The following is a 27363-nucleotide window of genomic DNA, read 5'->3' on the forward strand; positions in this document are numbered from 1 at the left end:
GGGTGGTGCAGTTTTTTTTTTTGGCCCCCATGCTTCACACAAACCTGACAGCCGTGTGTCTCATCTGTGTGTGACTCTGCTCACCACGCCCCCGGTGGCACTCGGTGGTATTGCATGAACACACAGATCGTGGGGGTCCGTACACACTTCACTACTGCGTCTACGCAACACTGATAGTGACTCATATTAAATGAACTAGGGTCCTTTAAACACTGCATTAATGGCTCCTTCTCCAAGGTAAACACAAATAAAACACCGTACACAACTAGTTAGTCTTTTAAACATAGAAAATAATCTTAACAAGAAATGTACATGGACATACATTTAGTTACAAAACATTAATCCTGGTGTAGTATGTTGTAAGTTAGTGAGGAGGCGAATTAAATTGTTTAAATTAAAACTTTTAGTTCAAACATCAGCGTTATAAAGTCTTTAATGGTGACACGTTCAAGAGTAAAATTCATATACGTGTAAATATAGTCCACTCTTTATGTATTAAAATAGCTCAGCCGAACATTTGGTTGAAGATAATGGCTCTGTGTAATGGAAGCGAATATAAAATGTCGGTTTGTAGTTTTCACCGTTCTACATTGAATGAAGGAAAAGCAACTCGGAACTACAAAGGAACTACACTTCCCATAATCCCTCTGTTCCACGAAGAGTCTGCGGGGTCGTGCACAGGACGAGCTGAAAGGTAATAAACAACGGCTTAAATATATGGCTTTACTCGGTAATGTAACGCTTATTTTAGTCGTATTTATGTGTGTATATAGAGAGAATGGGAGTTATTAAGCTGTTTTAAATGTTTTAAAGGGCTATATTTCCGTGTGTGAGTAGTGCAGAGAGAAAGAGGCCCGTGAAATGTGACGTTAACAACAGCTTTCGTCCTTTAGCTAACGTTATACTGGTTATAGAGAGAATATTCGGCTGGTTTTGTAAAATGAAGTTTTTAAAGGACTCTGTTTCCATGAATGCGTGTTGGAGACAGAGAGACAGTTACTTCAGCTGTTTACATTATAGAGGCCAGTTAGAGGCAAGTGTTTAAGGTGACGCTTCATTTGTAAATGTTTAATATTGAGAGTAAACGTGATATTTTATTAGAATCATATAATCAGAGTTTTATTAAAACTGTATTTTCAGTGCATTCACTTGAGAGAGAAAGACAGACGTGAAAGTTAAATTAAAGTGCCAATATGTGGGTTTTTGTAATTAGTTTAAATCACGTAAAATTGCTTTGAGATGTTAAAAATCTGCAAATCTAAAACAATGTGTTTGACAGTGTAGCCTATGGTTATATTTGCAACTCCTTCATTTGAAAATCAGTGAGCATTTGGTGTGTACTATAAGCCTGACTTGCTTGTAACATTTGGTTTGTTTGTATTCGTTTACTTTTAGGCAGAGAGAGATTTTGGAGAGGGAGACAGCAGAAGCCGTTTCTGGGCAGGTGGAAAGAGGAAAAGGAGAGTAATGCACTGACCCCTCGACTGATCTGCATCTAAGCTCAGAATACGAGAACTGTTTATTCACATTTAGATGTGTACTTACAGTAAGTGAGTGAATGAATTACTGTGTTCCTCCATAGCTCCAGACTAACCTTAACATGCTCCCTATTCTCCTCACAAACATTCATCAGTTCCTCAAAGTACTCCTTCCACCTTCAAATATCATCTCTTCATTAGTCTGCACAATACCTTCTACATTCATTATCATCCTAACATGCTGTATATCCTCACATCCTGTTCCTCTCTCATCTCGCCAGTCGATACATGTCTTTTATTCTAACCTCACTATCCATATTCTCATACAACTTTTCACGTGCATTTTCCCTAGCCTTTGTCACTTCTCCGTTTGCTTGATGCTGCATTTTTTTGTATTTCTTTAGACATCTCTCTTGAGATTCCAATTCTATTTTGTCGACCACTTCCTTCTTAAGATTTCCTGCATGATCTCCTTATTCCAGTACAACGTCTCCTCCCTTCCTTCCTCTGTCCATACAACAAACACAGTACCTGTAGCCGATTCCCTCACTGCTTTTGCAGTCTCTGCCCATCTGTCCATCACCTCGTCCACCCCACCTAGCATCTGCCTCACCTCCTCCCTGAATCACACACCGTACTGTTCTTACTTTAACGTCCACCATCTGATCTGTGATTTAGCCCTCACCCACTTCCTTTTCTTCACCTCCAAATACATCCTACCTACCACCACCGTCTGATGATGCCTTGCTATACTTCACCCCTGCCACCACCTTACAGTCACTAAATTCCTTCAGGTTGCTTCGCCTGCATAAAACATAGTCCACATGTGTAGACCTTCCTCCACTCTTAAATGTCACCCTATGCTCTTCCTTCTTCTGAAAATAAGTATTTACTACTGCCATTTGCATTTTTTGGGGCAAATTCTACCACCATATCATCTACCTCTCTCCTTTTACCAGTCATAGTGCTAACGTTCAGTGTTTCCACTCTCACCTCCACCTTCCTCACCCTCTTCTTTATTTTGTCTCTCAACTCTTGTTCCCCCTCTCCTTCTCCTCCTGTGACCAACAGTATCCCAATTTCCACTGGTACACTGACAGGAAACAATCCCAATGGTGGACGTTGTTAACCCGGGCCTCCTCTGATCCGATATGGAACTCTTGTTAGTGATCTGCATTGTTAATTTGACATATTTTATATAAAAGATAATCTTTCTGACACAACCCTCCCTATGTATACACGCTTGGGACCAGCATTACAATGCAATGTATTTCAGTGGCTAGGTTATGATTTGTCTGCCTACATTTACGCATATTGTGAGTTCCAGGAGGACAGTACAATTGAGACGGAGGAGAGTGAAAGCACTTGATGAAGCAGCACAGAATGTCATCAGTGCCACTATCAACACCAATGTATTGGAAGGTATCTCTAAACTCATATAAAGGTAAATCTAGTATAATCTTTTCTTCAAGATTAAATTGTGCATTGTGGGTTTTTTTTTTTTTTTGCCTGTATAGTTCACTTAATGTTTTAAATTAGCAGCCTTTAAGCAGTTGTAGAGTAGTTATTTGTAATATAAGGAGTACTGGTAAAATTCAGCTTTTTATTTTTATTTTCTGCTAAATGCTAATGTGTTTTTAAAACTTTTCAATTTTTGAACTGAAGCTAGGTTATGCATAATATGTAGATTAAAATAAAAGATTGTGTATTCATTAAATTACACTGATAGTCTCATTTGTGGTTACCAAATGTTTAATATTAAATTGTGATATTTCATTAACTGTAGGCTGTTTTACTGTTGTTTGAAATCTCTTTAGAAGGCATGAGAGGACACCGCTGACATGATGGACATGGTAGAACAAACCCCCTGAGCTTCCGGTCCTGTGCTCAGCGCTGGAGCTCCGTCCTCTGACTTGGAGGTATTTAAAAAGGTTTCATATACATATAGTCACTGAAATAGATTTTAGTGAGGCAGGTCACTGTGGTCAGTTGAAGTTAATTTCTCTGGTACAAAATTGTGATAGTTCATTGCTTTTGGGTGAGGCCTTAGGGATGGTACTGGTTACACATACTCTCAGGTCGTACGTTGTGGGGACCCTCTCAGGACGGAACTATTGAAAAGGTTTTGGTCAAATGTGCACACACACACTGTCAGGTCTTGCATAGTGGGGTCCCCGTTAAGGGAGAAACACCTACTAAAGCAGTACACGCACAGGTCAATATACAGACAGTTTATCTGAACTACAGTGTACATTACCCCATGACTGATGTCACTGAGGGTCTAGTTTGAATTTGTTATTATTTTCTTTTCTGACACAGCTCTTTAAGCTTATATTAGTGACACACACTGTCAGGTCTAGCATAGTGGGGTCCCCGTTTAGGGAGACACACCTACTAAAGCAGTACACTCACAGGTCAATATACAGACAGTTTATCTGAACTACAGTGTACATTACCCCATGGCTGATGTCACTGAGGGTCTAGTTTGAATTTGTTATTATTTTCTTTTCTGACACAGCTCTTTAAGCTTATATTAATGACACACACTGTCAGGTCTAGCATAGTGGGGTCCCCGTTTAGGGAGACACACCTACTAAAGCAGTACACTCACAGGTCAATATACAGACAGTTTATCTGAACTACAGTGTACATTACCCCATGACTGATGTCACTGAGGGTCTAGTTTGAATTTGTTATTATTTTCTTTTCTGACACACCTCTTTAAGCTTATATTAGTGACACACACTGTCAGGTCTAGCATAGAGGGGTCCCCTTCTAGGGAGACACTCCTACTATAGCAGTACACTCACAGGTCAATATACAGACAGCGTTTCTGAACTACACTGTACATTAGCTCATGACTGATGTCACTGAGGGTCTAGTTTGAATTTGTTATTATTTTCTTTTCTGACACAGCGCTTTAAGCTTATATTAGCGACACACACTGTCAGGTCTTGCATAGCGGGGTCCCCTTCTAGGGAGACACTCCTACTATAGCAGTACACTCACAGGTCAATATACAGACAGCGTTTCTGAACTACACTGTACATTACCTCATGACTGATGTCACTGAGGGTTTAGTTTGAATTTGTTATTATTTTCTTTTCTGACACAGCGCTTTAAGCTTATATTAGTGACACACACTGTCAGGTCTAGCCTAGTGGGGTCCCCGTTTAGGGAGACACATCTACTAAAGCAGTACACTCACAGGTCAATATACAGACAGTTTATCTGAACTACAGTGTACATTACCTCATGACTGATGTCACTGAGGGTCTAGTTTGAATTTGTTATTTTCTTTTCTGACACAGCTCTTTAAGCTTATATTAATGACACACACTGTCAGGTCTGGCATAGAGGGGTCCCTTTCTAGGGAGAAACTCCTACTATAGCAGTACACTCACATCTCAATATACAGACAGCTTTTCCGAACTACAGTGTACGTTAGCTCATGACTGATGTCACTGAGGGTCTAGTTTGAATTTGTTATTATTTTCTTTTCTGACACAGCTCTTTCAGGTTATATTAGTGACACACACTGTCAGGTCTAGCATAGAGGGTTCCCCTTCTAGGGAGACACTCCTACTATAGCAGTACACTCACAGGTCAATATACAGACAGCGTTTCTGAACTACAGTGTACGTTACCTTATGACTGATGTCACTGAGGGTCTAGTTTAAATTGGTTATTTACTTTTCTGATTCAGCTCTTTCAGGTTGTATTGGCGATTGTATTGGTGGTATAATCTGAAATTGTTACTTGTGTCAGGACAAATGTGTCTTACGTTTTTTAATACCATGGTGTATCCATGTCAAGTCAATTTGACTCAGCAATTGTTTAACTGATGAGAGATTAAACATGTTGTAAAATGTATTGCACTTTAAATACTAATGTATTTGTGTGTGGTGTTCACCGAAATGTTTTACTGTTGTTTGAAATCTCTGTAGAAGGCATGAGAGGACACCGCTGACACGATGGACATGGTAGAACAAACCCACTGAGCTTCCGGTCCTGTGCTCAGCGCTGGAGCGCCGTCCTCTGACTTGGAGGTATTTAAAAAGGTTTCATGTCCATATAGTCACTGAAATAGGTTTTAGTGAGGCAGGTCACTGTGGTCAGTTGAAGTTAATTTCTCTGGTACAAAATTGTTATAGTTCATTGCTTTTGGGTGAGGCCTTAGGGATGGTACTGGTTACACACACTCTCAGGCCTTACGTTGTGGGGACCCTCTCAGGACGGAACTATTGAAAAGGTTTTGGTCAAATGTGCACACACACACACTGTCAGGTCTAGCATAGTGGGGTCCCCGTTTAGGGAGAAACACCTACTAAAGCAGTACACTCACATGTCAATATACAGACAGCGTTTCTGAACTACACTGTACATTACCTCATGACTGATGTCACTGAGTGTCTAGTTTGAATTTGTTATTATTTTCTTTTCTGACACAGCTCTTTAAGCTTATATTAGTGACACACACTGTCAGGTCTAGCATAGAGGGGTCCCATTCTAGGGAGACACTCCTACTATAGCAGTACACTCACAGGTCAATATACAGACAGTTTATCTGAACTACAGTGTACATTACCCCATGACTGATGTCACTGAGGGTCTAATTTGAATTTGTTATTATTTTCTTTTCTGACACAGCTCTTTAAGCTTATATTAATGACACACACTGTCAGGTCTAGCATAGAGGGGTCCCATTCTAGGGAGACACTCCTACTATAGCAGTACACTCACAGGTCAATATACAGACAGCGTTTCTGAACTACAGTGTACATTACCTCATGATTGATGTCACTGAGGGTCTAGTTCGAATTTGTTATTATTTTCTTTTCTGACACAGCGCTTTAAGCTTATATTAGTGACACACACTGTCAGGTCTAGCATAGTGGGGTCCCCGTTTAGGTAGAAACACCTACTAAAGCAGTACACTCACAGGTCAATATACAGACAGTTTATCTGAACTACAGTGTACATTACCCCATGACTGATGTCACTGAGGGTCTAGTTTGAATTTGTTATTATTTTCTTTTCTGACACAGCTCTTTAAGCTTATATTAATGACACACACTGTCAGGTCTAGCATAGTGGGGTCCCCTTCTAGGGAGACACTCCTACTAAAGCAGTACACTCACATGTAAATATACAGACAGTTTATCTGAATTACAGTGTACATTACCTCATGACTGATGTCACTGAGGGTCTAGTTTGAATTTGTTATTATTTTCTTTTCTGACACAGCTCTTTAAGCTTATATTAATGACACACACTGTCAGGTCTAGCATAGTGGGGTCCCCTTCTAGGGAGACACTCCTACTAAAGCAGTACACTCACAGGTCAATATACAGACACTTTATCTGAACTACAGTGTACATTACCTCATGACTGATGTCACTGAGGTTCTAGTTTGAATTTGTTATTATTTTCTTTTCTGATAAAGCTCTTTAAGATTATATTAGTTACACACACTGTCAGGTCTAGCATAGTGGGGTCCCCTTCTAGGGAGACACTCCTACTAAAGCAGTACACTCACAGGTCAATATACAGACAGTTTATCTGAACTACAGTGTACATTACCTCATGACTGATGTCACTGAGGTTCTAATTTGAATTTGTTATTATTTTCTTTTCTGATACAGCTCTTTAAGGTTGTATTGGTGACACACACTGTCAAGTCTAGCATAGAAGGGTCCCCTTCTAGGGAGACACTCCTACTATAGCAGTACACTCACAGGTCAATATACAGACAGCGTTTCTGAACTACACTGTACATTAGCTCATGACTGATGTCACTGAGGGTCTAGTTTGAATTTGTTATTATTTTCTTTTCTGACACAGCGCTTTAAGCTTATATTAGCGACACACACTGTCAGGTCTTGCATAGCGGGGTCCCCTTCTAGGGAGACACTCCTACTATAGCAGTACACTCACAGGTCAATATACAGACAGCGTTTCTGAACTACACTGTACATTACCTCATGACTGATGTCACTGAGGGTTTAGTTTGAATTTGTTATTATTTTCTTTTCTGACACAGCGCTTTAAGCTTATATTAGTGACACACACTGTCAGGTCTAGCCTAGTGGGGTCCCCGTTTAGGGAGACACATCTACTAAAGCAGTACACTCACAGGTCAATATACAGACAGTTTATCTGAACTACAGTGTACATTACCTCATGACTGATGTCACTGAGGGTCTAGTTTGAATTTGTTATTATTTTCTTTTCTGACACAGCTCTTTAAGCTTATATTAATGACACACACTGTCAGGTCTGGCATAGAGGGGTCCCTTTCTAGGGAGAAACTCCTACTATAGCAGTACACTCACATCTCAATATACAGACAGCTTTTCCGAACTACAGTGTACGTTAGCTCATGACTGATGTCACTGAGGGTCTAGTTTGAATTTGTTATTATTTTCTTTTCTGACACAGCTCTTTCAGGTTATATTAGTGACACACACTGTCAGGTCTAGCATAGAGGGTTCCCCTTCTAGGGAGACACTCCTACTATAGCAGTACACTCACAGGTCAATATACAGACAGTGTTTCTGAACTACAGTGTACGTTACCTTATGACTGATGTCACTGAGGGTCTAGTTTAAATTGGTTATTTACTTTTCTGATTCAGCTCTTTCAGGTTGTATTGGCGATTGTATTGGTGGTATAATCTGAAATTGTTACTTGTGTCAGGACAAATGTGTCTTACGTTTTTTAATACCATGGTGTATCCATGTCAAGTCAATTTGACTCAGCAATTGTTTAACTGATGAGAGATTAAACATGTTGTAAAATGTATTGCACTTTAAATACTAATGTATTTGTGTGTGGTGTTCACCGAAATGTTTTACTGTTGTTTGAAATCTCTGTAGAAGGCATGAGAGGACACCGCTGACACGATGGACATGGTAGAACAAACCCACTGAGCTTCCGGTCCTGTGCTCAGCGCTGGAGCGCCGTCCTCTGACTTGGAGGTATTTAAAAAGGTTTCATGTCCATATAGTCACTGAAATAGGTTTTAGTGAGGCAGGTCACTGTGGTCAGTTGAAGTTAATTTCTCTGGTACAAAATTGTTATAGTTCATTGCTTTTGGGTGAGGCCTTAGGGATGGTACTGGTTACACACACTCTCAGGCCTTACGTTGTGGGGACCCTCTCAGGACGGAACTATTGAAAAGGTTTTGGTCAAATGTGCACACACACACACTGTCAGGTCTAGCATAGTGGGGTCCCCGTTTAGGGAGAAACACCTACTAAAGCAGTACACTCACATGTCAATATACAGACAGCGTTTCTGAACTACACTGTACATTACCTCATGACTGATGTCACTGAGTGTCTAGTTTGAATTTGTTATTATTTTCTTTTCTGACACAGCTCTTTAAGCTTATATTAGTGACACACACTGTCAGGTCTAGCATAGAGGGGTCCCATTCTAGGGAGACACTCCTACTATAGCAGTACACTCACAGGTCAATATACAGACAGTTTATCTGAACTACAGTGTACATTACCCCATGACTGATGTCACTGAGGGTCTAATTTGAATTTGTTATTATTTTCTTTTCTGACACAGCTCTTTAAGCTTATATTAATGACACACACTGTCAGGTCTAGCATAGTGGGGTCCCCTTCTAGGGAGACACTCCTACTAAAGCAGTACACTCACATGTAAATATACAGACAGTTTATCTGAATTACAGTGTACATTACCTCATGACTGATGTCACTGAGGGTCTAGTTTGAATTTGTTATTATTTTCTTTTCTGACACAGCTCTTTAAGCTTATATTAATGACACACACTGTCAGGTCTAGCATAGTGGGGTCCCCTTCTAGGGAGACACTCCTACTAAAGCAGTACACTCACAGGTCAATATACAGACAGTTTATCTGAACTACAGTGTACATTACCTCATGACTGATGTCACTGAGGTTCTAGTTTGAATTTGTTATTATTTTCTTTTCTGATAAAGCTCTTTAAGATTATATTAGTTACACACACTGTCAGGTCTAGCATAGTGGGGTCCCCTTCTAGGGAGACACTCCTACTAAAGCAGTACACTCACAGGTCAATATACAGACAGTTTATCTGAACTACAGTGTACATTACCTCATGACTGATGTCACTGAGGTTCTAATTTGAATTTGTTATTATTTTCTTTTCTGATACAGCTCTTTAAGGTTGTATTGGTGACACACACTGTCAAGTCTAGCATAGAAGGGTCCCCTTCTAGGGAGACACTCCTACTATAGCAGTACACTCACAGGTCAATATATAGACAGCGTTTCTGAACTACACTGTACATTAGCTCATGACTGATGTCACTGAGGGTCTAGTTTGAATTTGTTATTATTTTCTTTTCTGACACAGCGCTTTAAGGTTGTATTGGTGACACACACTGTCAGGTCTAGCGTCGTAGGGACCACTTCTAGGAAGACACTCCTACTACAGCAGTACACTCACAGGTCAATATACAGACAGCTTTTCTGAACTACAGTGTATGTTACCTCATGACTGGTGTCACTGAGGGTCTAGTTTGAATTTGTTATTATTTTCTTTTCTGATACAGCTCTTTAAGGTTTTATTGGTGACACACACTGTCAGGTCTAGCTTCGTAGGGACCACTTCTAGGAAGACACTCCTACTACAGCAGCACACTCACAGGTCAATATACAGACAGCTTTTCTGAACTACAGTGTATGTTACCTCATGACTGGTGTCACTGAGGGTCTAGTTTGAATTTGTTATTATTTTCTTTTCTGACACAGCTCTTTCAGTTTGTATTGGTGACACACACTGTCAGGTGTAGCATCGTAGGGACCACTTCTAGGGAGACACTCCTACTATAGCAGTACACTCACAGGTCAGTATACAGACAACATTTTCTGAACTACAGCTTACGTTACAGTGTATTTCTCTAAGTAATATGCATTTTCCCCAAGTATTTTTTTTCTTTTCCACAACTGCTGACTAGATTTTCAGCTGGTTCTGATAACTCCTCCACAGCTGCCCATAGTTTTCCGCACCTGATATCGAAGTTCACATGCATGGATGCAGCAAACTTGGTTACAAATCCCATAACACCTATCTCTACTGGTCTTGCATGTGCCTGCCACCCACGTTCTGTACAGTTCCCAAACTTTGTTCGATATTTGGACACTGAAAGCCGTGTTTGGTATTGAACCAACACAGGACACCATTTATTATATTGTTTTGAGGTTAGACTGTAAAAACTTATAGTTTGAAACAGACAGAAGCTCTGCAGGTCTCCCTTAGCCAGAGGGAGGGGCAGGTACTCCACAGAACATGCTTCTCATTGGTCCTCACTTGTATTAACTGTCCATGATTTATTTATATAAATTGTAATTAGTGAAGTATTTAAAATAGTAAAGCTATAAATGTGTCCCTAAATTTGGTTTCAGAAAGTTGGCAGCCTACAATTTCATAAATCACACTGCTTATTATTATAGAAAGAATAATTGTGCCCACACAATTTTACACAGGCCCACCCAAAGATCAATTTGTGGCTACGCCACTGATGTAGTTAACGTTTAGTCATAGTTCCTAGTTTGAATAAATGTAATAATATAAACTGGACTTGCTGCCACATCAGGCCATTGGTCTCGTTACACATACAAGGCTGGGGTTTGCATTCTTGCAATTTGCTGCTGATACAATTTAAATACAAAAATTCAGGTATCTCGTTTCCACCTGCCACTATCACTTCTCTCATTGAAGTGTTTGTAAAATAAAATAACTGTAGTTAGTAAGGCCTACCGATTTACATAGACTTAATATATTAACCGAAATAATAAATCTTGTAAAGTACTGTATGAAAAAATATGAGAATGACACCCTGCTTTTACGATGTTTGTTGGATGTGGCCCTTGAGTAAAAGTAATTGGGGACCCCTACTCTATTGTATCTCTGATAGTGCATTTCCACCAAAAAGGAACCAGAACGGTTCCAGTTCGCAAGGTGAATTTGGAACCGTTTGGTATGTTTCCATCTACACAAACTGGTTCGCGACCTAGAAAAATTTGTTCCCAGCTGAGTTTCAAATGCAGCGTTATTGCACTGCGGAGCTTGACAGGGTAATTTACAACGTTTCAAATAAATAAATAAAAAGAAATAAAACAGGAACACGCCCTGTTTTTTTGTTTCTGGTGCTGTTTGTGTGCGATTCCATTTGTGTTGGTCAGAGCCACAGCTCTCGGTTACGTTTCTCTGCTGTTCACAAGCTCAGCAGGACGGCTCTGAACTCGGCAACATTTACACAGTATTATATCTCACTCGGGTCTGACTTCATGGTAAACAAAGAATAAACAATGAGTCTAACAGTCTTTGGTGCTGGCGCTGTATTCAGGCACACCGACTCCCCCGCTAATGACGTATACCTGTTTCCCCTTTAAACGTGTAGAAACGCAGCAGTTCATTGGAAAGAACCAAGGTTCCAAGAATCAGGAATGGAACCGGTTTAGGAGCCAGAGTTCTTTTGGTGAAATAGCGCTGTGATTGACAGCAACAAATCAATGTTCTGATCGGTTAAATAAACCTCACTATATGATTGGTACAGCTAAAGCTTTCCTATTGGTACATCAGTTGGCCAATCAGGGTCAAAAATTCACAACTGTGAAAAGAGATTTACACAAGCAGTAGAGAAGGTGAATGTGTGCATTTTTTGTCACATTTGGAACATAAAGGTTTGCTCTGGTGCATTTTAAAACAATACTCACAAATGTAATGGACTTTGTAACTGCTTTTGAGCAATTAAATTAAATTCACAAATGTGCAAAAAAGATTTGCATTTGTAAATGAAATGTTGTGAATGTGTGAATCAGTAACTTCTCAAACGGTTTAAAATGTGCAAGAGCAAACCTTTATAAAGTTCCAAATGTGACTGGGGGAATTTTTGAATGAGATGGAAAAAACCACACATTCTCCTTCTCTGTTGCGTGTGCGAATCTCTTTTTGCAGATGCGGATTTAAGACCCTGTTTTGACGGCCAATTGATGGACCAATAGGAAATCTTTAGCTGGACCAAGCAGATTGTGAGGTTTGTTTAACCAATTGGAACATTGATTTGTTGCTGTCAACCATAGCGCTTTTCCACAAAATGAACTCAGGTCCGTGAACCGCCGCGTTTCTACGGACAGCAGAGAAACGTAAACAAGAGCCGCGGCTTTGATCAACGCACATGCAATTGCGCCTAACTTCACCAGAAACGCATAAAAATGGGGCATGTTCCTGTTTTTTTCTATTATTTATTTATATGAAATGTTGTGAATGACCCTGTCAAGCTCCACTGGGCGATGACGTTGTATTTGAAGCTCTGGGCTCTTGGTTACGTTTCTCCGCTGTTCACAAGGTCAGCAGGATGCCTCTGAACTCAGCCATAGTGTCTCCGTTCATGACGTATTCCTGGTTCCCCTCAAAATGTGTAGAAATGCGGTGGTTCACTGGAAAGAACCAATGTTCCTAGAATCAGGAACAGAACTGGTTCAAGAACCAGAGTTCTTTTGGTGGAAAAGCGCTATGGTTGACAGCAACAAATCCGATTGGTTAAACAAACCTTGCGATCTGATTGGTCCAGCTAAAGCTTTCCTATTGGTCCATCAATTGGCCGTCAAAACAGGGTCTTTAATTCGCAACTGCAAAAAGATATTCGCACACACAGCAGAGAAGGCGAATGTGTGTTTTTTTCCATCTCATTCAAAAACTCCCACTGTCACATTTGGAACCTTTAAAAAAGGTTTGCTCTTGCACATTTTAAGTATTTTACTAATTCACACATTCACAACATTTCATTTACAAATGCAAATCTTTTTTACACATCTGTGAATTTAAGTTATTATTATTGTAGTTGTTGTTTTAAATTTGACGTATACATTTGTGGATTTTAACGTGTATGTAGTTGCTCAAACACAGTTACAAAGTCTGTTACATTTGTGAGTATTGTTTTACAAACTCAAAATTTTTTACCCTTTTTTGACTCCGTATTTGACTCCAGAACATTAGTGCAGAGAGTACAATGCAGTAATTACAAAGATCTTAAAATACATACAGAACAGGACCAGTAGACACAACACAGACAACAGTGTAGTTCTTCTTCTCATCAGCCTATGCCTCAAATTCTCATTGATGGGAGCTTGTCTCTTCGCTCACTGTCAGTCACAAGTCTCATACTACTGGATATTTATTGGATATCGAGATCGAGATAGTGTTGATTTGCCTCTGACCTAAGGGTTGTTCCCGTGATCCATTAAAACAGTCTTTGACAAGAAAATCGGGGCTACAATCGTGCAGTGTGATCATATATCAGGAATCCATCAAGAAACATGTAATTGAATGATATTTATGAACGTACTTGTTTTATGAATGAGATGGATTCACTCAAGTATAAAGAAATGGTAAAAAGGTACTCTACTAAGTATTAATTACACCTGTCACAAAGGGTTTTAAAAGGTGTTTAATAATTCTGAGGCAGTAGTTATTTTGGGCATTTTTGTTGGATTGGGAGAAAACAATTTTATCTATTTAAATTGTTATTTTAATCACTTTTTGCAAAAAAAATAGCTAATAATCCTAATTTGGGGCTTGATACCATTTTGAGTGCCAATGTAGGTCTGTTTTCTCTTTTGCATGTTGTAAGAAAAACAGCCTTATTAAATCATGCAATTTGTGCCAAAAAAGATGTTGGTAAAAGAGAAATTTTTATTAAAATTTAGGCATAGGAAAATTTCCTTTGAGATATATATATATATTTTTTTTGTCACCTAGGTCCAGTGAATTCCATGGAGTGGAGAAGCTCATGTTGATGGAAAGTTCCTGGAAAGCTGTTTGTTCACTGTATACATCTGAACAGTGGGCTCTTAAACCTGTCTCTGCAATGTTGTGATGTGATTTATATTGTTTTAAAGTTTCTGTTTTCAGACTTAATCAAAGCTCTCTCGGACCAGGCAGTTTTGATAGGAACACCTTGTGTCTATACTCACTGTTCATTTCATCAGCTCCATTTACAATGTAGGAGCATTTTGTAGTTCAGCATTTACAGAATAGTGTCCATTTCTTGTGCTGCATGCTTTGTTTACCAGATTTCACCCTGTTCTTCAATGGGCAGTACCCCTAGAGGACCCCCACCTAGCGCGATTTGTTTTGATTCCAGATACATTTCTTGGGGTGAGGTTGTGGTAGTGAAAAGCCAACCAGGGACCAAACAGTCCAGTAGTGTAGGTCCCATGCATTGCACAAGCACACTGAATGTGTTGCTCTGGTATGAGTGGATCAGACATGGCAGTGCTCCTACATGGTAAGAGTAACTAATATAATGGACAGCGAGTGTAAGTACAGTGTTCGTAATGGAATTCTTGGTTAATATCATAGATGGACTGTCTCATGTCAATTATTCTGAGTTTATATTGTGTGTGTTCATATTGATTTTTAATTTTCTTTAGCCTAGCTAAGCTCATCAGTTATTCAAGGTATTATTTATTTATATTGTGTTTTATTCTCTCAGTTTTTGGCTAACTTCATTGCTTCTACAGTATGTACACATCTGTGCCTATCTTTTTCAGAGTTTAATAAAAGAACAAATTAGTTCAAATAACGTTAAAGGTTAATAAATTCATCTTTAAACGAATGCATTGGCCTGGATTAGTTGTTTTTCTGCATTAATTATAGATTACACATTGTTCTCTCTCAAAATGAAATTGGTCCCCACAAAGAATGAGAACAGGTGATTTGTGTAATATTTGGTCCCCAAATATACTCCAAACCTGAAATGTCCCCACAAGTCACGAGGACGTCTGGTCAGAATCAATTTTGGTGAGATATTTGTAATTTGAAGTGATATTAAGATTCACAAGTGCATTTTGACAAAGCATGATTTTTTTCAAGTCTGTAGCAGCTTGGGAAAGGGTGGACCCCACAATGTGAGTATTCCTCCAGGTGACCCCCACAATGCACAGAAACAAGTATGTGTGTGTTGTACTCTGTCTGTGTGTGTTGGGCTGTGTGTGTTGGGCTGTGTGTGTGTTCTGGCTGTGTGTGTGTGTGTGTTGTACTCTGTGTGTGTGTTGGGCTGTGTGTGTGTGTGTGTGTGTTGTACTCTGTGTGTGTGTTGGGCTGTGTGTGTGTGTGTGTGTGTTGTACTCTGTGTGTGTGTTGGGCTGTGTGTGTGTGTGTGTGTGTTGTACTCTGTGTGTGTGTGTTGTACTCTGTGTGTGTGTTGGGCTGTGTGTGTGTGTGTGTGTTGTACTCTGTGTGTGTGTTGGGCTGTGTGTGTGTGTGTGTGTTGTACTCTGTGTGTGTGTGTGTGTGTTGTACTCTGTCCGTGTGTGTGTGTTTGTGTGTGTTGTACTCTGTCCGTGTGTGTTGGGCTGTGTGTGTGTGTGTTGTATTCTGTCCGTGTTTGTTGGGCTGTGTGTGTGTGTTGTACTCTGTCCGTGAGTGTTGGGCTGTGTGTGTGTGTGTGTTGTACTCTGTCTGTGTGTGTTGGGCTGTGTGTGTGTGTGTGTTGTACTCTGTGTGTGTGTTGGGCTGTGTGTGTGTGTGTGTGTGTTGTACTCTGTGTGTGTGTTGGGCTGTGTGTGTGTGTGTGTGTGTTGTACTCTGTGTGTGTGTTGGGCTGTGTGTGTGTGTGTGTGTTGTACTCTGTGTGTGTGTTGTACTCTGTGTGTGTGTTGGGCTGTGTGTGTGTGTTGTACTCTGTGTGTGTGTTGGGCTGTGTGTGTGTGTGTGTGTTGTACTCTGTGTGTGTGTGTGTGTTGTACTCTGTCCGTGTGTGTGTGTTTGTGTGTGTTGTACTCTGTCTGTGTGTGTTGGGCTGTGTGTGTGTGTGTGTTGTATTCTGTCCGTGTTTGTTGGGCTGTGTGTGTGTGTTGTACTCTGTCCGTGAGTGTTGGGCTGTGTGTGTGTGTGTGTTGTACTCTGTCTGTGTGTGTTGGGCTGTGTGTGTGTGTGTTGGGCTGTGTGTGTGTGTGTGTGTGTTGTACTCTGTCTGTGTGTGTGTGTTTGTGTGTGTTGTACTCTGTCCGTGTGTGTGTGTTTGTGTGTGTTGTACTCTGTCCGTGTGTGTGTGTTTGTGTGTGTTGTACTCTGTCTGTGTGTGTGTGTGTTGTACTCTGTCCGTGTTTGTTGGGCTGTGTGTGTGTGTTGTACTCTGTCCGTGTGTGTTGGGCTGTGTGTTGAGCAGCTCCAGTCCGGCGCAGGCTGAGAGGAGTCTGTCCATCCCGTCTTCACTGGTGTCCAAACACTTGGAGACCTCTGCTGCAGACAGGGGGCGCTCTGAGTCCTGCAGCAGGTCAAAGACCCCCAGCTCACACGCCGTGAACAGAGTCTGTTAGAGATGTGACAAACGGGGAGGAGACAGGTCAGTATTTAAAGGTGAGACCGACACAAGGACGTTTTCTTTAAAAACTACTGGAATAATCAGTTATTACATATTTATAAATCAAAGAGACTGAAACAAAAGGCAGAGTCAGTGGCACAGTCTAAGAATTAACTTCTTACAAAGTAAGTGTTTAAAGACATAGGTAGCTGAGGTTAAGCCCAATATTCAACATAATATATTTAACATACTATTATTACTATAACCATTGAGAAAATACATTAAATACGATTAAAAATATACAGATATATATTTATTATTACCTTTGACACCAGGTAACCCTCCATGTACTCCAGGATTTTCTTAGGATACAGGTCCTCTTTCACCTCAGACATTTCCAAAAGTAGTGGTCCGCTCAGCCCTGTTTGTGTGTGTGTGTGTGTGTGTGAGAGAGAGAAAGCGAGAGCACGAGAGTGTTTGTCCGAACCAGAGTGGACTTTAGTGGAGGAGCGATCAACAGTGGACATAATCAGATTAGAATTAGAAAGATTACTGGAGCAGAGACTGGACGGCCGACGGAGCACCGCACACCGTAATCTCTTTCTCTCTCTCACACACACACACACAGAGTTTGGTATAGTGCATGATGACCTTAGGCTCATGTGCTGGTCCTCCATATACATCTGGGACAAAACCCTGTAACTCCACAGTGATAACTTTCAAATTAAACATTTTCTCCTGCAAAGACTTTAGAAACGACTGAGACAGGAACAGGAAAAATATCAGTTGATTTTGGGCATCATTTCTGTTTGGACACAATGATTAAGAAGCAGCTGGTTTTCGCGAATGATGTCACAGAATGAAGAGCGGAAACATGAACTTTTGACACCAGTTTTTCAGGAGGTTTTACCAAGAGCAAAGAACAAGACAAAGACTGAAGCCTGTGAGGGTTGTTTTATTGGTAACTGAACGGAAAAACACTTCTTCAACTTCAAACAATCAATCACAACTCAATTATATTAAAGCCATAATCAGATCAGAGTGAGAAACCAAAAATACATATATTTCCCTGTCACTCACAGGAGTGGACCATACGATCAATAACCAACAAAAGCACCTGGTTTACGACTTCGTTTCTCTGAACAAGTGCAGAGCTGCGGTGCGGTGCAGGAGCAGTGGCTCAGAAACTAAACATCTAACACTGGATTATTCTGAAGAAGAGGAAGAAGGAGAAGAAGAACAAGGAGAACAAGAAGGAGAAGGAGAAGGAGAAGAAGAAGAAAAGAAGAAGTAGAAGAACAAGAAGGAGAAGAAGAAGAACAAGAAGAACTAGAAGAAGAAGAAGAAGAAGAAGAACAAGGAGGAAAAAGAAGAAGAAGAAGGAGAAGAAGAACAAGAGGAAGAAGAAGAAGGAGAAGAAGAACAAGAGGAAGAAGAAGAAGGAGAAGTAGAAGAAGGACAAGAAGAAGAAGAAGAAGGAGAAGGACAAGAAGAACAAGAAGAGAAGAAGAAGAAGAAGGAGAAGAAGAAGGACAAGAAGAAGAAGAAGGACATGAAGAAGAAGAAGGTGCTACTGAAAACAGGAGACTTGAAAACAAAGTCTCCTTAAGTCCCTCCAGGCGTTTGTTCTGAAATCGAAAATAAAACAAAGCTCATGCAAAAAAACTCACTGCAGAAAATGACCATTAATTGACTGAAATAATTAACTCTGGTGAAAATATCTAACATGTCTTAATCTGATGTTGTATAAACACTATACGATTATTAAACCACTTTCTAGATATTTCCTACAGGTGGAGGTGACTAATCAGAGAAAGTGTCTCATTCCAACGGCAGATCATTCCTTTCAAGACAACTCTCCAGCCAATGAGATACGAGAACTTCTCTCTGTGGACCATCACTCAACACTCTGTAAAATCAGTCCCAGGAAGGTTGACTCGTCTTAATACAAGCTCCAAATGAGAAATATTCAAACCTGACCTTGCAGTGTGTGATTAAATGAGCATCTCCTGAAGTGAACATGAGATATCTCCAATTTTACCTGGAAAGCAACTTAAATTATGATGTAAAACGACTTGAAGAACCCTCAAAACTGCGTCTCTATTAATTTTCTACCAACTATTGGTAAATATTTGACTATAAACGCACTAAAGAAGCGAGACCCTGGCTCTAGAATCACACAACAGCCACAGAACCAAGATAAAACTTAAAATCAAAATAAAAACAGACGTATGAGTCAAGTTGGAGTTCAAGGCAAAGCTGATGAAATGTTCGTCACGTGTTCCACGTGACTTCAGTCTGCACCGAAAGCTGATTAAAGGCGATTACAGCTCAGTCTCTGGGAATAAACCAAAGAAAACTAAACAGACACTGAATCAGTTAAAGGGGAATTCCTCTCATCGTCCAAAATTCTCTCCTTCTCTCCTGTGTCTCAGTGGGAGTCAGAGCAGTGCACAGTGGAGGTGAATCGAAACCAGATGTCGTTCACTAAAAGTGAGGACAGTAAACGGTGAGGGACAGACGGCTGGTGTTCGGAGAAGGTGGTGGTGTTTATACCCAGTCCTGGTGGAGATGGAGGTGCAGGACGCTGTGAGGGACACACACTGAGTCGAGGTGTCCACTGTCCTCCATCATCTCTCTGTAGACGGAGGAGGAGGGGGAATAAAATCCTGGGAGTGTGTTGGAGACATGGAGAGTCTCTACCGTCCGCCGCCGTCCCCAGGATTCTGTCTAGCTCTGTGTTTATTAAAATTAGTAGAATACCCCTTCAATACTGGTCACTGAAAATAAAGCACCTAATGAAAACAGATCCTGACCTCTCGCAGCAGTGGGACACACACTAGCTAATGTCTATTGATTTGCCATCTCACAGTGAGTAGAGTGAGAACTAGTTCAACCAAAAACATCTAAATGATCTCATATTTGTGTAGAATCTGCCTCAAAAGTATATTCACTGGCCAATAAAGACACATTTGGTCACACAGCATTTTAATTAAAAGAACTGTGACTCACTTTTAGCATTGCTGAATGTTCTCCATAAGGGGGTGCCACTGAGACGACATAAATGTATGGCCTTATTTTGCCAAACTATCATTTATAGTTGCACTGTGCAAAATTAAATGACATCTAATGGTGACACCCCTCCCTCAAGCTGCTGCTTCAACTTCCACAATTTCCTTTCATGCAGTGCCTTCCAAATTAATACAGAGGAGTATGGGGCGGGTTGGGGACTAAAGGGCAGCAATGAGGTGTAAAGTTTGGGAATAGAGGAATATAGAGGGCACAGGATGTAAAAGGGTTTATAGAAGACTATAGGGGACTAAAGGGAATAAAGGGGACTATAGTGGAATATGAGGATTATTTGAAACATAAGGCAGCATACGCGGTACGGAGAAACATGAGGCACTATAAATATAGGGCAATATGGGGGTGTATAAGGGAGTATGGGATGCATAGTGGAGTATGAGGGAGTACGGGGGTGTATAGGAGAGAATAGGGCAGTACAGGGGGGTATAGGGGAGTATAGAGCAGTACAGGGGGTGTATAGGAGAGAATATGGCAGCACAGGGGGTGTATAGGGGAGTATAGGGCAGTACAGGGGGAGTATAGGGCAGTACAGGGGGAGTATAGGGCAGTACGGGGGGTGTATAGGGCAGTAGGGGGTGTGTATAGGGCAGTAGGGGGTGTGTATAGGGCAGTAGGGGGTGTGTATAGGGCAGTACGGGGGGTATATAGGGCAGTACGGGGGGTGTATAGGGGATTATAGGGCAGTACGGGGGGTGTATAGGGCAGTACGGGGGGTGTATAGGGCAGTAGGGGGTGTATAGGGTAGTAGGGGTGTATAGGGCAGTACAGGGGGTGTATAGGGGATTATAGGGCAGTAGGGGGTGTATAGGAGATTATAGGGCAGTAGGGGGTGTATAGGAGATTATAGGGCAGTAGGGGGTGTATAGGGGAGTATAGGGTGATGTAAATATAATGTTGCTATTCAGAGTGTGCCATGTTTATTTGTTGGAGTGGGTTTGACTGAGAATGTCTCGTTTTGTTCAGCGTCGTCTGGAGCCACTGTAGGAACGCCGTCTGTGTCCTCGGCTTGCAGAGCGACTTCTGCTCCTGCTTCTGCTTCCAGAGCTGCTGCTCCTGCTCCTGCTGCTGCTGCTGCTGCTCCGCCCGTGACTGTAGTGATGGCTCCGTCCACGGCTCCCTCGGCTCCGTCTGCTGTTTCCACGGCTCCTCCTCCTGTAGCTGTTCCCCCTTTGTCGTCTTCTCCCACTGTAACCACGGCTATAACTCCGCCTATCGCTTCTGCTTCGGCTCCGCTCCCTTCTGTGTCCATGGCTCCGCCCAGTTCTGCTCTGGCTCTGCCCAGTCCTGCTCGGGCTCCTCCTAGTTCTCTGCTGTCTGCGCTTCTCAGTCGGCCTCCTGTTGGAAATCTCTGGACTCTGTTTCTGTTCCCTCTGGGTTCTTCGTTCCTCCTCTCTCCTCGGTTTCTCCTTTTTCTCCTCGTGCCCCCTGGTGGCATTAGGTTTAGCTCCGCCCACTCTGCGAGTGACACCATTCAGCTGGGTTTCTGTGCCGCAGCCCTGGAGGTCATCAGTTGGCTCTCCACAGAACGCCGGTTCCGTTGGGTCTTCCTGCTGCTCTGTGTTGGTGGTCTTTTTCAGAAGGTTTCCCAGAAGTTTATCTCGCAGTTCTCGCTCTTTTCTCTGGAGCTCCAAAGCTCTGGCTTTCTCGCTTTCGACTCGCCGGAGCTCCGCCTCCTGCTGCCGACGCTTCTCCTCCAGCTGCTGGAGACGAGCAAGCTCCGCCTTCTGCTGCCGGGCAAGCTCCGCCTTCTCCTGCTCCAACTGCTGCTGCTTCAGGGCCTGAAAGATCAGAGAGATTACAGTGTAATGTAGCCTTTAATGAACATGGTACAGACCCTACAGGACTCTACTGGACCCTACTCTCTGGTGGCAGTGGTAAAGTTAAGTGCTGTTTGCTCATCGTGTATTGGCATGTTGTTGTTTGGGACTGAACACAGCTTAAACATCTCAAACACCACGTTACAGAAGACACCAATAACCCCATGGTGCACACACAGAATCCCCTGGGGCAGAAGGATGAATGAGTAAACGTGGTCTGACCTTGGCTCTGCTGAGCAGCTCAGCGATGAGGCGGATGGACTCCAGGTTCCTCTGAGCCAGCAGCAGCTTCCTCTCCTCCATGGCGATCTTAAGATGGAGCTTTTTCTGCTCCTCCTCCTGCTGTTTCTTCACCTTCTTCTGGTTCCTCTTCTCCTCTCGTTCCTTCAGCTTCTGCTCTCGCCTCTTCAGCTTCTCCTCCCTCCGCTTCTCCTTCTCCTCCTCCTCCAGCTCTCGCTGCCTCCTGCAGGCAGGGGGTTACAACAACATCCCAAATTTTAAAACGCAAGAGTCTCCTACTTTACTCACTCATGTTTAGCAGTCTACAAATTCACCACCAGAGGGAGACAAATTGTTTTGATGCTTCACATTAAGGATAATCATGCAGGTTTAACTGGGATCCATTAGAAACTACATGATGTCTGTTCATGTCTCAGATGTTCAGAACTATCGTTTTAATGAAAGACAGAGTACCGTTCTTCCTCCTTGCGTCTCTCTTCCTCTTCTTTCTGTCGTCTCTTCTGCTCCTCCCTCTGTCTCTCCAGCTCTTGGAGCTTCATTCGTTCCTGCTGCCTCTTCTTCAGAGACAAGTCGCTCAGATGCTTCGTCGTGTCAAATGCCACCTGGAAAGATATAGATTATTAATTAGGTGTCCATCACTGTCTTTGTTTTTATTCATTTTCAGGCCTGACACCTTAAAGAAATCCTCGTCTCCACAGTGGAACACAATTCTGGTTCTTAACCCTACAAGCCCCACAGCAGCGTTCTCCCCCTGTCTAAACAGCCCTGTTCAGAACGCCCGCTTTCAGTGCCTGTTCCTTTAAATGATAATGAGCTTCTTGCTGTTCAAACGGACCCAAACGCACAGCAGTGAGAAGCGAGGAGCAGAGCTCTGGTTTTTAGCCGTTTTTTCTCTGTTCTCTCTCCTCTCCATTCATTTTCTCAGTTTTTACTCAGTGCTCGTGTCTGTTTTGCAGCTGTTTTGAGCTCGTCTTTGCGCTCTCACATAAACGCGGGTCCAGCGCTGTGATTGGACAGTCTCAGATGTGGGGGTGGGGCAATTCTAAGGTCTCTGCACTTGATGTTAGAAGCGGAGCAGAATGAGAACAGCTCGTTTTATCCCATCGGAAAATTGACTGAGTGGTCTTGTTTCACAGTGTGTAGGTTGGTGGGCTCATTCACTAATGTGAACATGCACTAATCAAGGGATTTTTTTGATTACATGTTGCTTTTAATGTTTTTCTTCACTTCTCAAACCCTGAATTATGCAAATGATGACTATGTAAATGTGACATATGATTAGGTACTGTGTGTTTAAGCCGAGGCACTGAAGCTGATGGTGTCTAAATGACCGCAGCAGAATGAGGGGAGAACTGGACCGAGCTCAAGCGGATTGTCTCCGCCGGCTCGTCTTAATGAGATGGAGCTTATTCACTGAGAGCGCTCACAAAGCTCACTCTGTTTAAGAGCTCTTAATCAAACGAAGGTCTGACCATGCTGTTCATTCCCCAGATCATTCTGAAAGCTGGACAGACATGTTTCTAATCCAAAGTCCAGTTAAGAAGACGGACATCATGGTCAGACACTCCCCTTTAACCCCAATCACCCATAATATTAACGTCCACTGTTGCTCTGCATACTTTGTTACCCACTTTCCCCTGTTCTTCAACGCTCAGAGCAGGTATGATGTGGTGGTGGATCATTCTCAGCGCTGCAGTGACACTGACGTGGTGGTGGTGTGTTAGTGTGTGTTGTGCTGGTGTAGAGTGGATCAGACACAGCAGTGACTGCTGGAGTCCACTCACTGTCGACTCTTGGTCCACCTTGTAGATGTAAAGTCAGAGACAGTAGCTCATCTGTCACTGCACAGTGAGTGTTGGTCATCCTCTAGTCCTTCATCAGTGGACACAGGACACAGCCCAGAGGACACTGTTGGCTGGATGTTTTTGGTTGGTGGTTACACTGAGGGCTTTAAAAACTCCAGCAGTCACTGCTGTGTCTGATCCTCTACCAGCACAACACACACAAACACACCATCATCACGTCAGTGTCACTGCAGCGCTGAGAATGATCCACCACCCAAGTCTTACCTGCACTGTGGGGGTCCTGAGTGTTGAAGAACAGGGTGGAAATGGGGCTTACAAAAGGATGCAGAGCAACAGGTGAACAGTCTGTAAGTGTGTGGTCAATGGAGCTCATGAAATGGACACAGACTCTTATGGCTGACTTATGTCTAACCTTAATTCCGCACACCACCGCTTTGCCGTCATCTCCTTTAAACATGAGCTTCATTCCTCTCAGGGTGTCCATGGCTTTCACGAAGCCTGTGTGGTCTTCATACTGGATGTAACCCTCGAAATTGAGGTGTCCTCCGAACGAGAAGGTGTTGAAGTTCTTGCCGGTCATCTCCTCCCTGTAGGGGTCCAGCATGGGGATGTCCACGTTTCGGATTTTGCCGAAATTTTCAAAAACAGCTTTCAGCACGGCTTCTGAAGGCCTGTCCGAGGAGCTGTTCTTGGGGGCGAACCACTTGCAGGGCAGTCCCTCCAGGTGGATGGTGTCCGGCCGTTCTCCAGGAACCGTTTCGTTCATGTCTTTGGCATCTCGAAAGAAGGAGTCCCAGTCGTGTCTGGTGGGGAAATCGACTTTATTTTCGGCCGCTCGCACCTTGAGGATGTCGGTGAAGCCACTCAGCTTGATGCTCTTGCCGTCCAGCTTGGCCAAGAAGCTCCTGACTATCCCCTTGTTCTCCACCTCTCCTTCGAAGCGGATGAAGTCCATGGTGCTCTTGGAGATGCGAAGCGAGGAGAACTGCTCCGGATGAACCATCCCCTTCAGCCGCTCCATCACCTCCCAGTTGGAGATGGACTTCCCTGGCATTTTCAGCTGAGGAAGGGCCACGCTGATGGTCATTTTGGCGATGGGTTTGAGGTACAGGTTGAATTCCTCGCATAGCTTGACAGCTTCTGATGTGTCGTGGACGATGGTGGTCATTATGGACGCTCCTGCAAAAGAGCAAACAGAAGTTTGAATGCTGAGGTCAGAAACCAGCTTCCGATCCTCCTACAAAAGGTGTGCTATCTGCAGTGCTGAACCCAGAGTAGCAAAGACAGACGCACTATTCTCCAGTTCATTAGAGCATCACAATGATTTTGAAGCTGTAATTTCAAGATCAAAATAATATCTACTGCTCCTGCTGAGCAGCATTTCTCAGCTAAGCACAAGACATATAACTTAAGCCACGGGGATTAAACTATCTGATTAACCACCTAGAGAAATACCATTTAAATCCAGGCTGCTTCAGTTAACCAGACAGTGCATTACCCCTCAACTCTTGTCCTACTGAACATTAATAACGTTGGGTTTAATTTATCTAGCTAACTCTGCCGTGAAACACCAACCCAAAGCAAGAATTTGCAGTTAGCCAGCTAAGTTAAGCTAGGACTATCCCAACAGCTCATTCCGTACTTATAGGATATCCAATAGTAATTACCCAGCTCTCTTCCTATTGAACAGGCTTGACTTTGGGCTTAATATATCAGGCTAATCTGAGAAAACTTGGGGGTCATTCCACAAAGCAGGATATCCCATTTAACCAGATAACCAGATTGTCCAATAGTATTGTCTCTCCGCTCTGTTGCTATTGCACAGCTTTGAGCTTATGTTATCTGTCTAAATTTGTGAAATAAACCCAGGCTTTACTTTGGGTTTAAAATATCTGGTTAACTGCTTTATGAAACACGTAACTGGCTCGTTTCACAGCTATTCGTCATTTTCAGAATAACAGCACGGGCCTGAGATCGGAATCTGGAGTTTAAGCAAATATATTAACTTGTATTTACTTTACTAAAATCCCAACTGGTCTCAGATCAGCTTTAGTCTCTGGCTGATAGAGGGGATCGATTACATTGGTGATCAGTTAATCTTTTTAATAGATACTTAATTGTAATAAATATTACACAATAATTACACAGCAATGAAGCTGTGGAACACAATACAAACAAATAATCGCATTTCAAAGGCTTTAAAACTTAAGACATACCAAAGCAAGACTGAAATATAAAGATTTAAACAAAAACAAAAACCGAATTAAATAAAAACAAAGAAAAATAAAATGTAGCGCCTGTGTCGATCTTTAAACTCAGGTTTAAAGCAGAGTCTCCGGGTTTTAAACTCCCGGAAGCACAGGAGAGTCACTGACCGTTAGATCCTCCGATCACAGACTTTTATTAATTGTTTTATCTTTTTGTTTATTTATTTGTTTGTTTTTCCATCTCCGACTGAAGCCTTCCACTGACACAGCGGCCGCGTGAACTCCACCACCACTCACCGCAGACCTGCCCTCCTTTTCAAAATAAAAGTGTGGAACTAATAAAAAAATTGGCATAAATTTGGAAGCAATTATATATATATATATATAATTATTTAAATTACACTGTTTAATATTTAAATATGATTTGTCACAGACTTTTATTATATTTAGTGAATAACGTGTATTATTATATTTAATTTATCACAATTTCAGTAATCAGTTCAATATTGTTGGTAAGTACCTAAATAATTAAATATTTTTATATTACTCTTTATATATACAGTGTATACTAAAAACTTTAAACCAAAAAATAAAGTGTGTCTGTGTCACTGAGGGTTAAATATGAATTGCATCGTGAAATAAAACGGGTGAGTTTGCCATTGACGTATTAACCACGAATTTAAATGAATCTAAAATTAAAAGTTAATTAAGGTTTAATGAACAACGCTACAGCACATTCAATTTCACCTCCAAACAAACCCAGACGTGGAGGGCCTTTATTTTAGACGATTTTCCATGTTCAATATACTGGACATATAAGGTTTCTAACTTCACTATCAGCACTCATGTCACGTGGAGGTAGCAGTGCTGTGTAGCGCCTCCAGGCGACGACCCTCAGAAGCACAGCCTTTTAATACAGTACCGTTTAAACTCAGAAAAAAAAAACGACTGAGGAAACTAAATTTTGCAGAAAGAAGGAATGAACGAAATACAAAATAAATAAAGAGAGTGGAAAAACCGTAAAGTAAAGAAATATAAATAAAATTAAAACAATGATAGGAAGAAGACAACAGAAAAGGGGAAAGACGTGGTGAGAGAATCAAAAAAAGAAAAACAGAAGGACAGACAGAAAAAAGAAAGAATGTCATACAGATGATCATTCTGACATGGTTTAAAGAAGATAATGTGTTTATTTTTAAAACAGTGCCTGTTTTCTGTATTTATGATTGTTTATGTGTTTATAGTGGGCAGGACAGCGCTGCAGGTAGTGTGTCGCAGTCACAAAGCTCCAGGGTCCTGGGTTTGTGGGTTCCCGCCTGTGAAGAGTTTGGTGTGTTCTCCCTGTGTCTATGTGGGTTTTCTCCGGGCCCAAAAACACACGTTGGTAGGTGGAT

General features: G+C 41.9%; 2 protein-coding genes and 1 long non-coding RNA gene across 5 annotated transcripts in view; 1 reads left to right on the forward strand and 2 right to left on the reverse strand.

Annotated features, from left to right (window-relative positions):
• Nucleotides 1–17208, reverse strand: part of asmt (acetylserotonin O-methyltransferase) — a 33460-nt gene extending 16252 nt beyond the window's left edge. The window contains exons 1-3 of the mRNA XM_066686710.1: nt 17137–17208; nt 16645–16822; nt 14364–14369 (exon numbers count right to left, since the gene is read on the reverse strand). Of these exons, the coding sequence (XP_066542807.1) occupies nt 14364–14369; nt 16645–16822; nt 17137–17208 (256 nt within the window). The remainder of the gene's footprint in view (nt 1–14363; nt 14370–16644; nt 16823–17136) is intronic.
• LOC136710860 (uncharacterized) lies at nt 656–15055 on the forward strand. 3 transcript variants are annotated; one of them, XR_010804676.1, is made up of 8 exons: nt 656–694; nt 1396–1546; nt 2550–2922; nt 3296–3397; nt 5426–5527; nt 8357–8458; nt 10055–10149; nt 10254–10349. It is a non-coding gene; the product is annotated as an uncharacterized lncRNA (long non-coding RNA). The 3 variants fall into 3 exon arrangements; XR_010804677.1 differs by lacking the exons at nt 10055–10149; nt 10254–10349 and adding an exon at nt 14266–15055; XR_010804678.1 differs by lacking the exons at nt 10055–10149; nt 10254–10349 and adding an exon at nt 9856–9939.
• A 3454-nt stretch (nt 17209–20662) lies between the features above and the next one.
• Nucleotides 20663–26262, reverse strand: akap17a (A kinase (PRKA) anchor protein 17A). Its single transcript, XM_066640932.1, has 5 exons — nt 26138–26262; nt 24175–24941; nt 22411–22559; nt 21940–22180; nt 20663–21678 (listed from the first exon to the last, which is right to left on the reverse strand). Exons 2-5 carry the CDS (start codon nt 24928–24930, stop codon nt 20860–20862), a joined length of 1965 nt encoding a protein of 654 aa, XP_066497029.1. The 5' UTR covers nt 24931–24941; nt 26138–26262; the 3' UTR covers nt 20663–20859.
• Between the last annotated feature and the right edge of the window lie 1101 nt (nt 26263–27363).

Source organism: Hoplias malabaricus, chromosome 12 (genome assembly GCF_029633855.1).
Source record: "Hoplias malabaricus isolate fHopMal1 chromosome 12, fHopMal1.hap1, whole genome shotgun sequence".
Taxonomy (NCBI): domain Eukaryota; kingdom Metazoa; phylum Chordata; class Actinopteri; order Characiformes; family Erythrinidae; genus Hoplias; species Hoplias malabaricus.

Excerpts from the sequence above, each read along its gene's own strand:
- akap17a (XM_066640932.1), bottom strand. The coding sequence starts at position 24,930 with ATGACCACCATCGTCCACGACACATCAGAAGCTGTCAAGCTATGCGAG. Across the intron at positions 22,181-22,410 it reads AGACGCAAGGAGGAAGAACG|GAGGCAGCGAGAGCTGGAGG; the intron begins GTACTCTGTCTT and ends CCCTGCCTGCAG. Across the intron at positions 21,679-21,939 it reads AGCTGCTCAGCAGAGCCAAG|GCCCTGAAGCAGCAGCAGTT; the intron begins GTCAGACCACGT and ends CTGATCTTTCAG.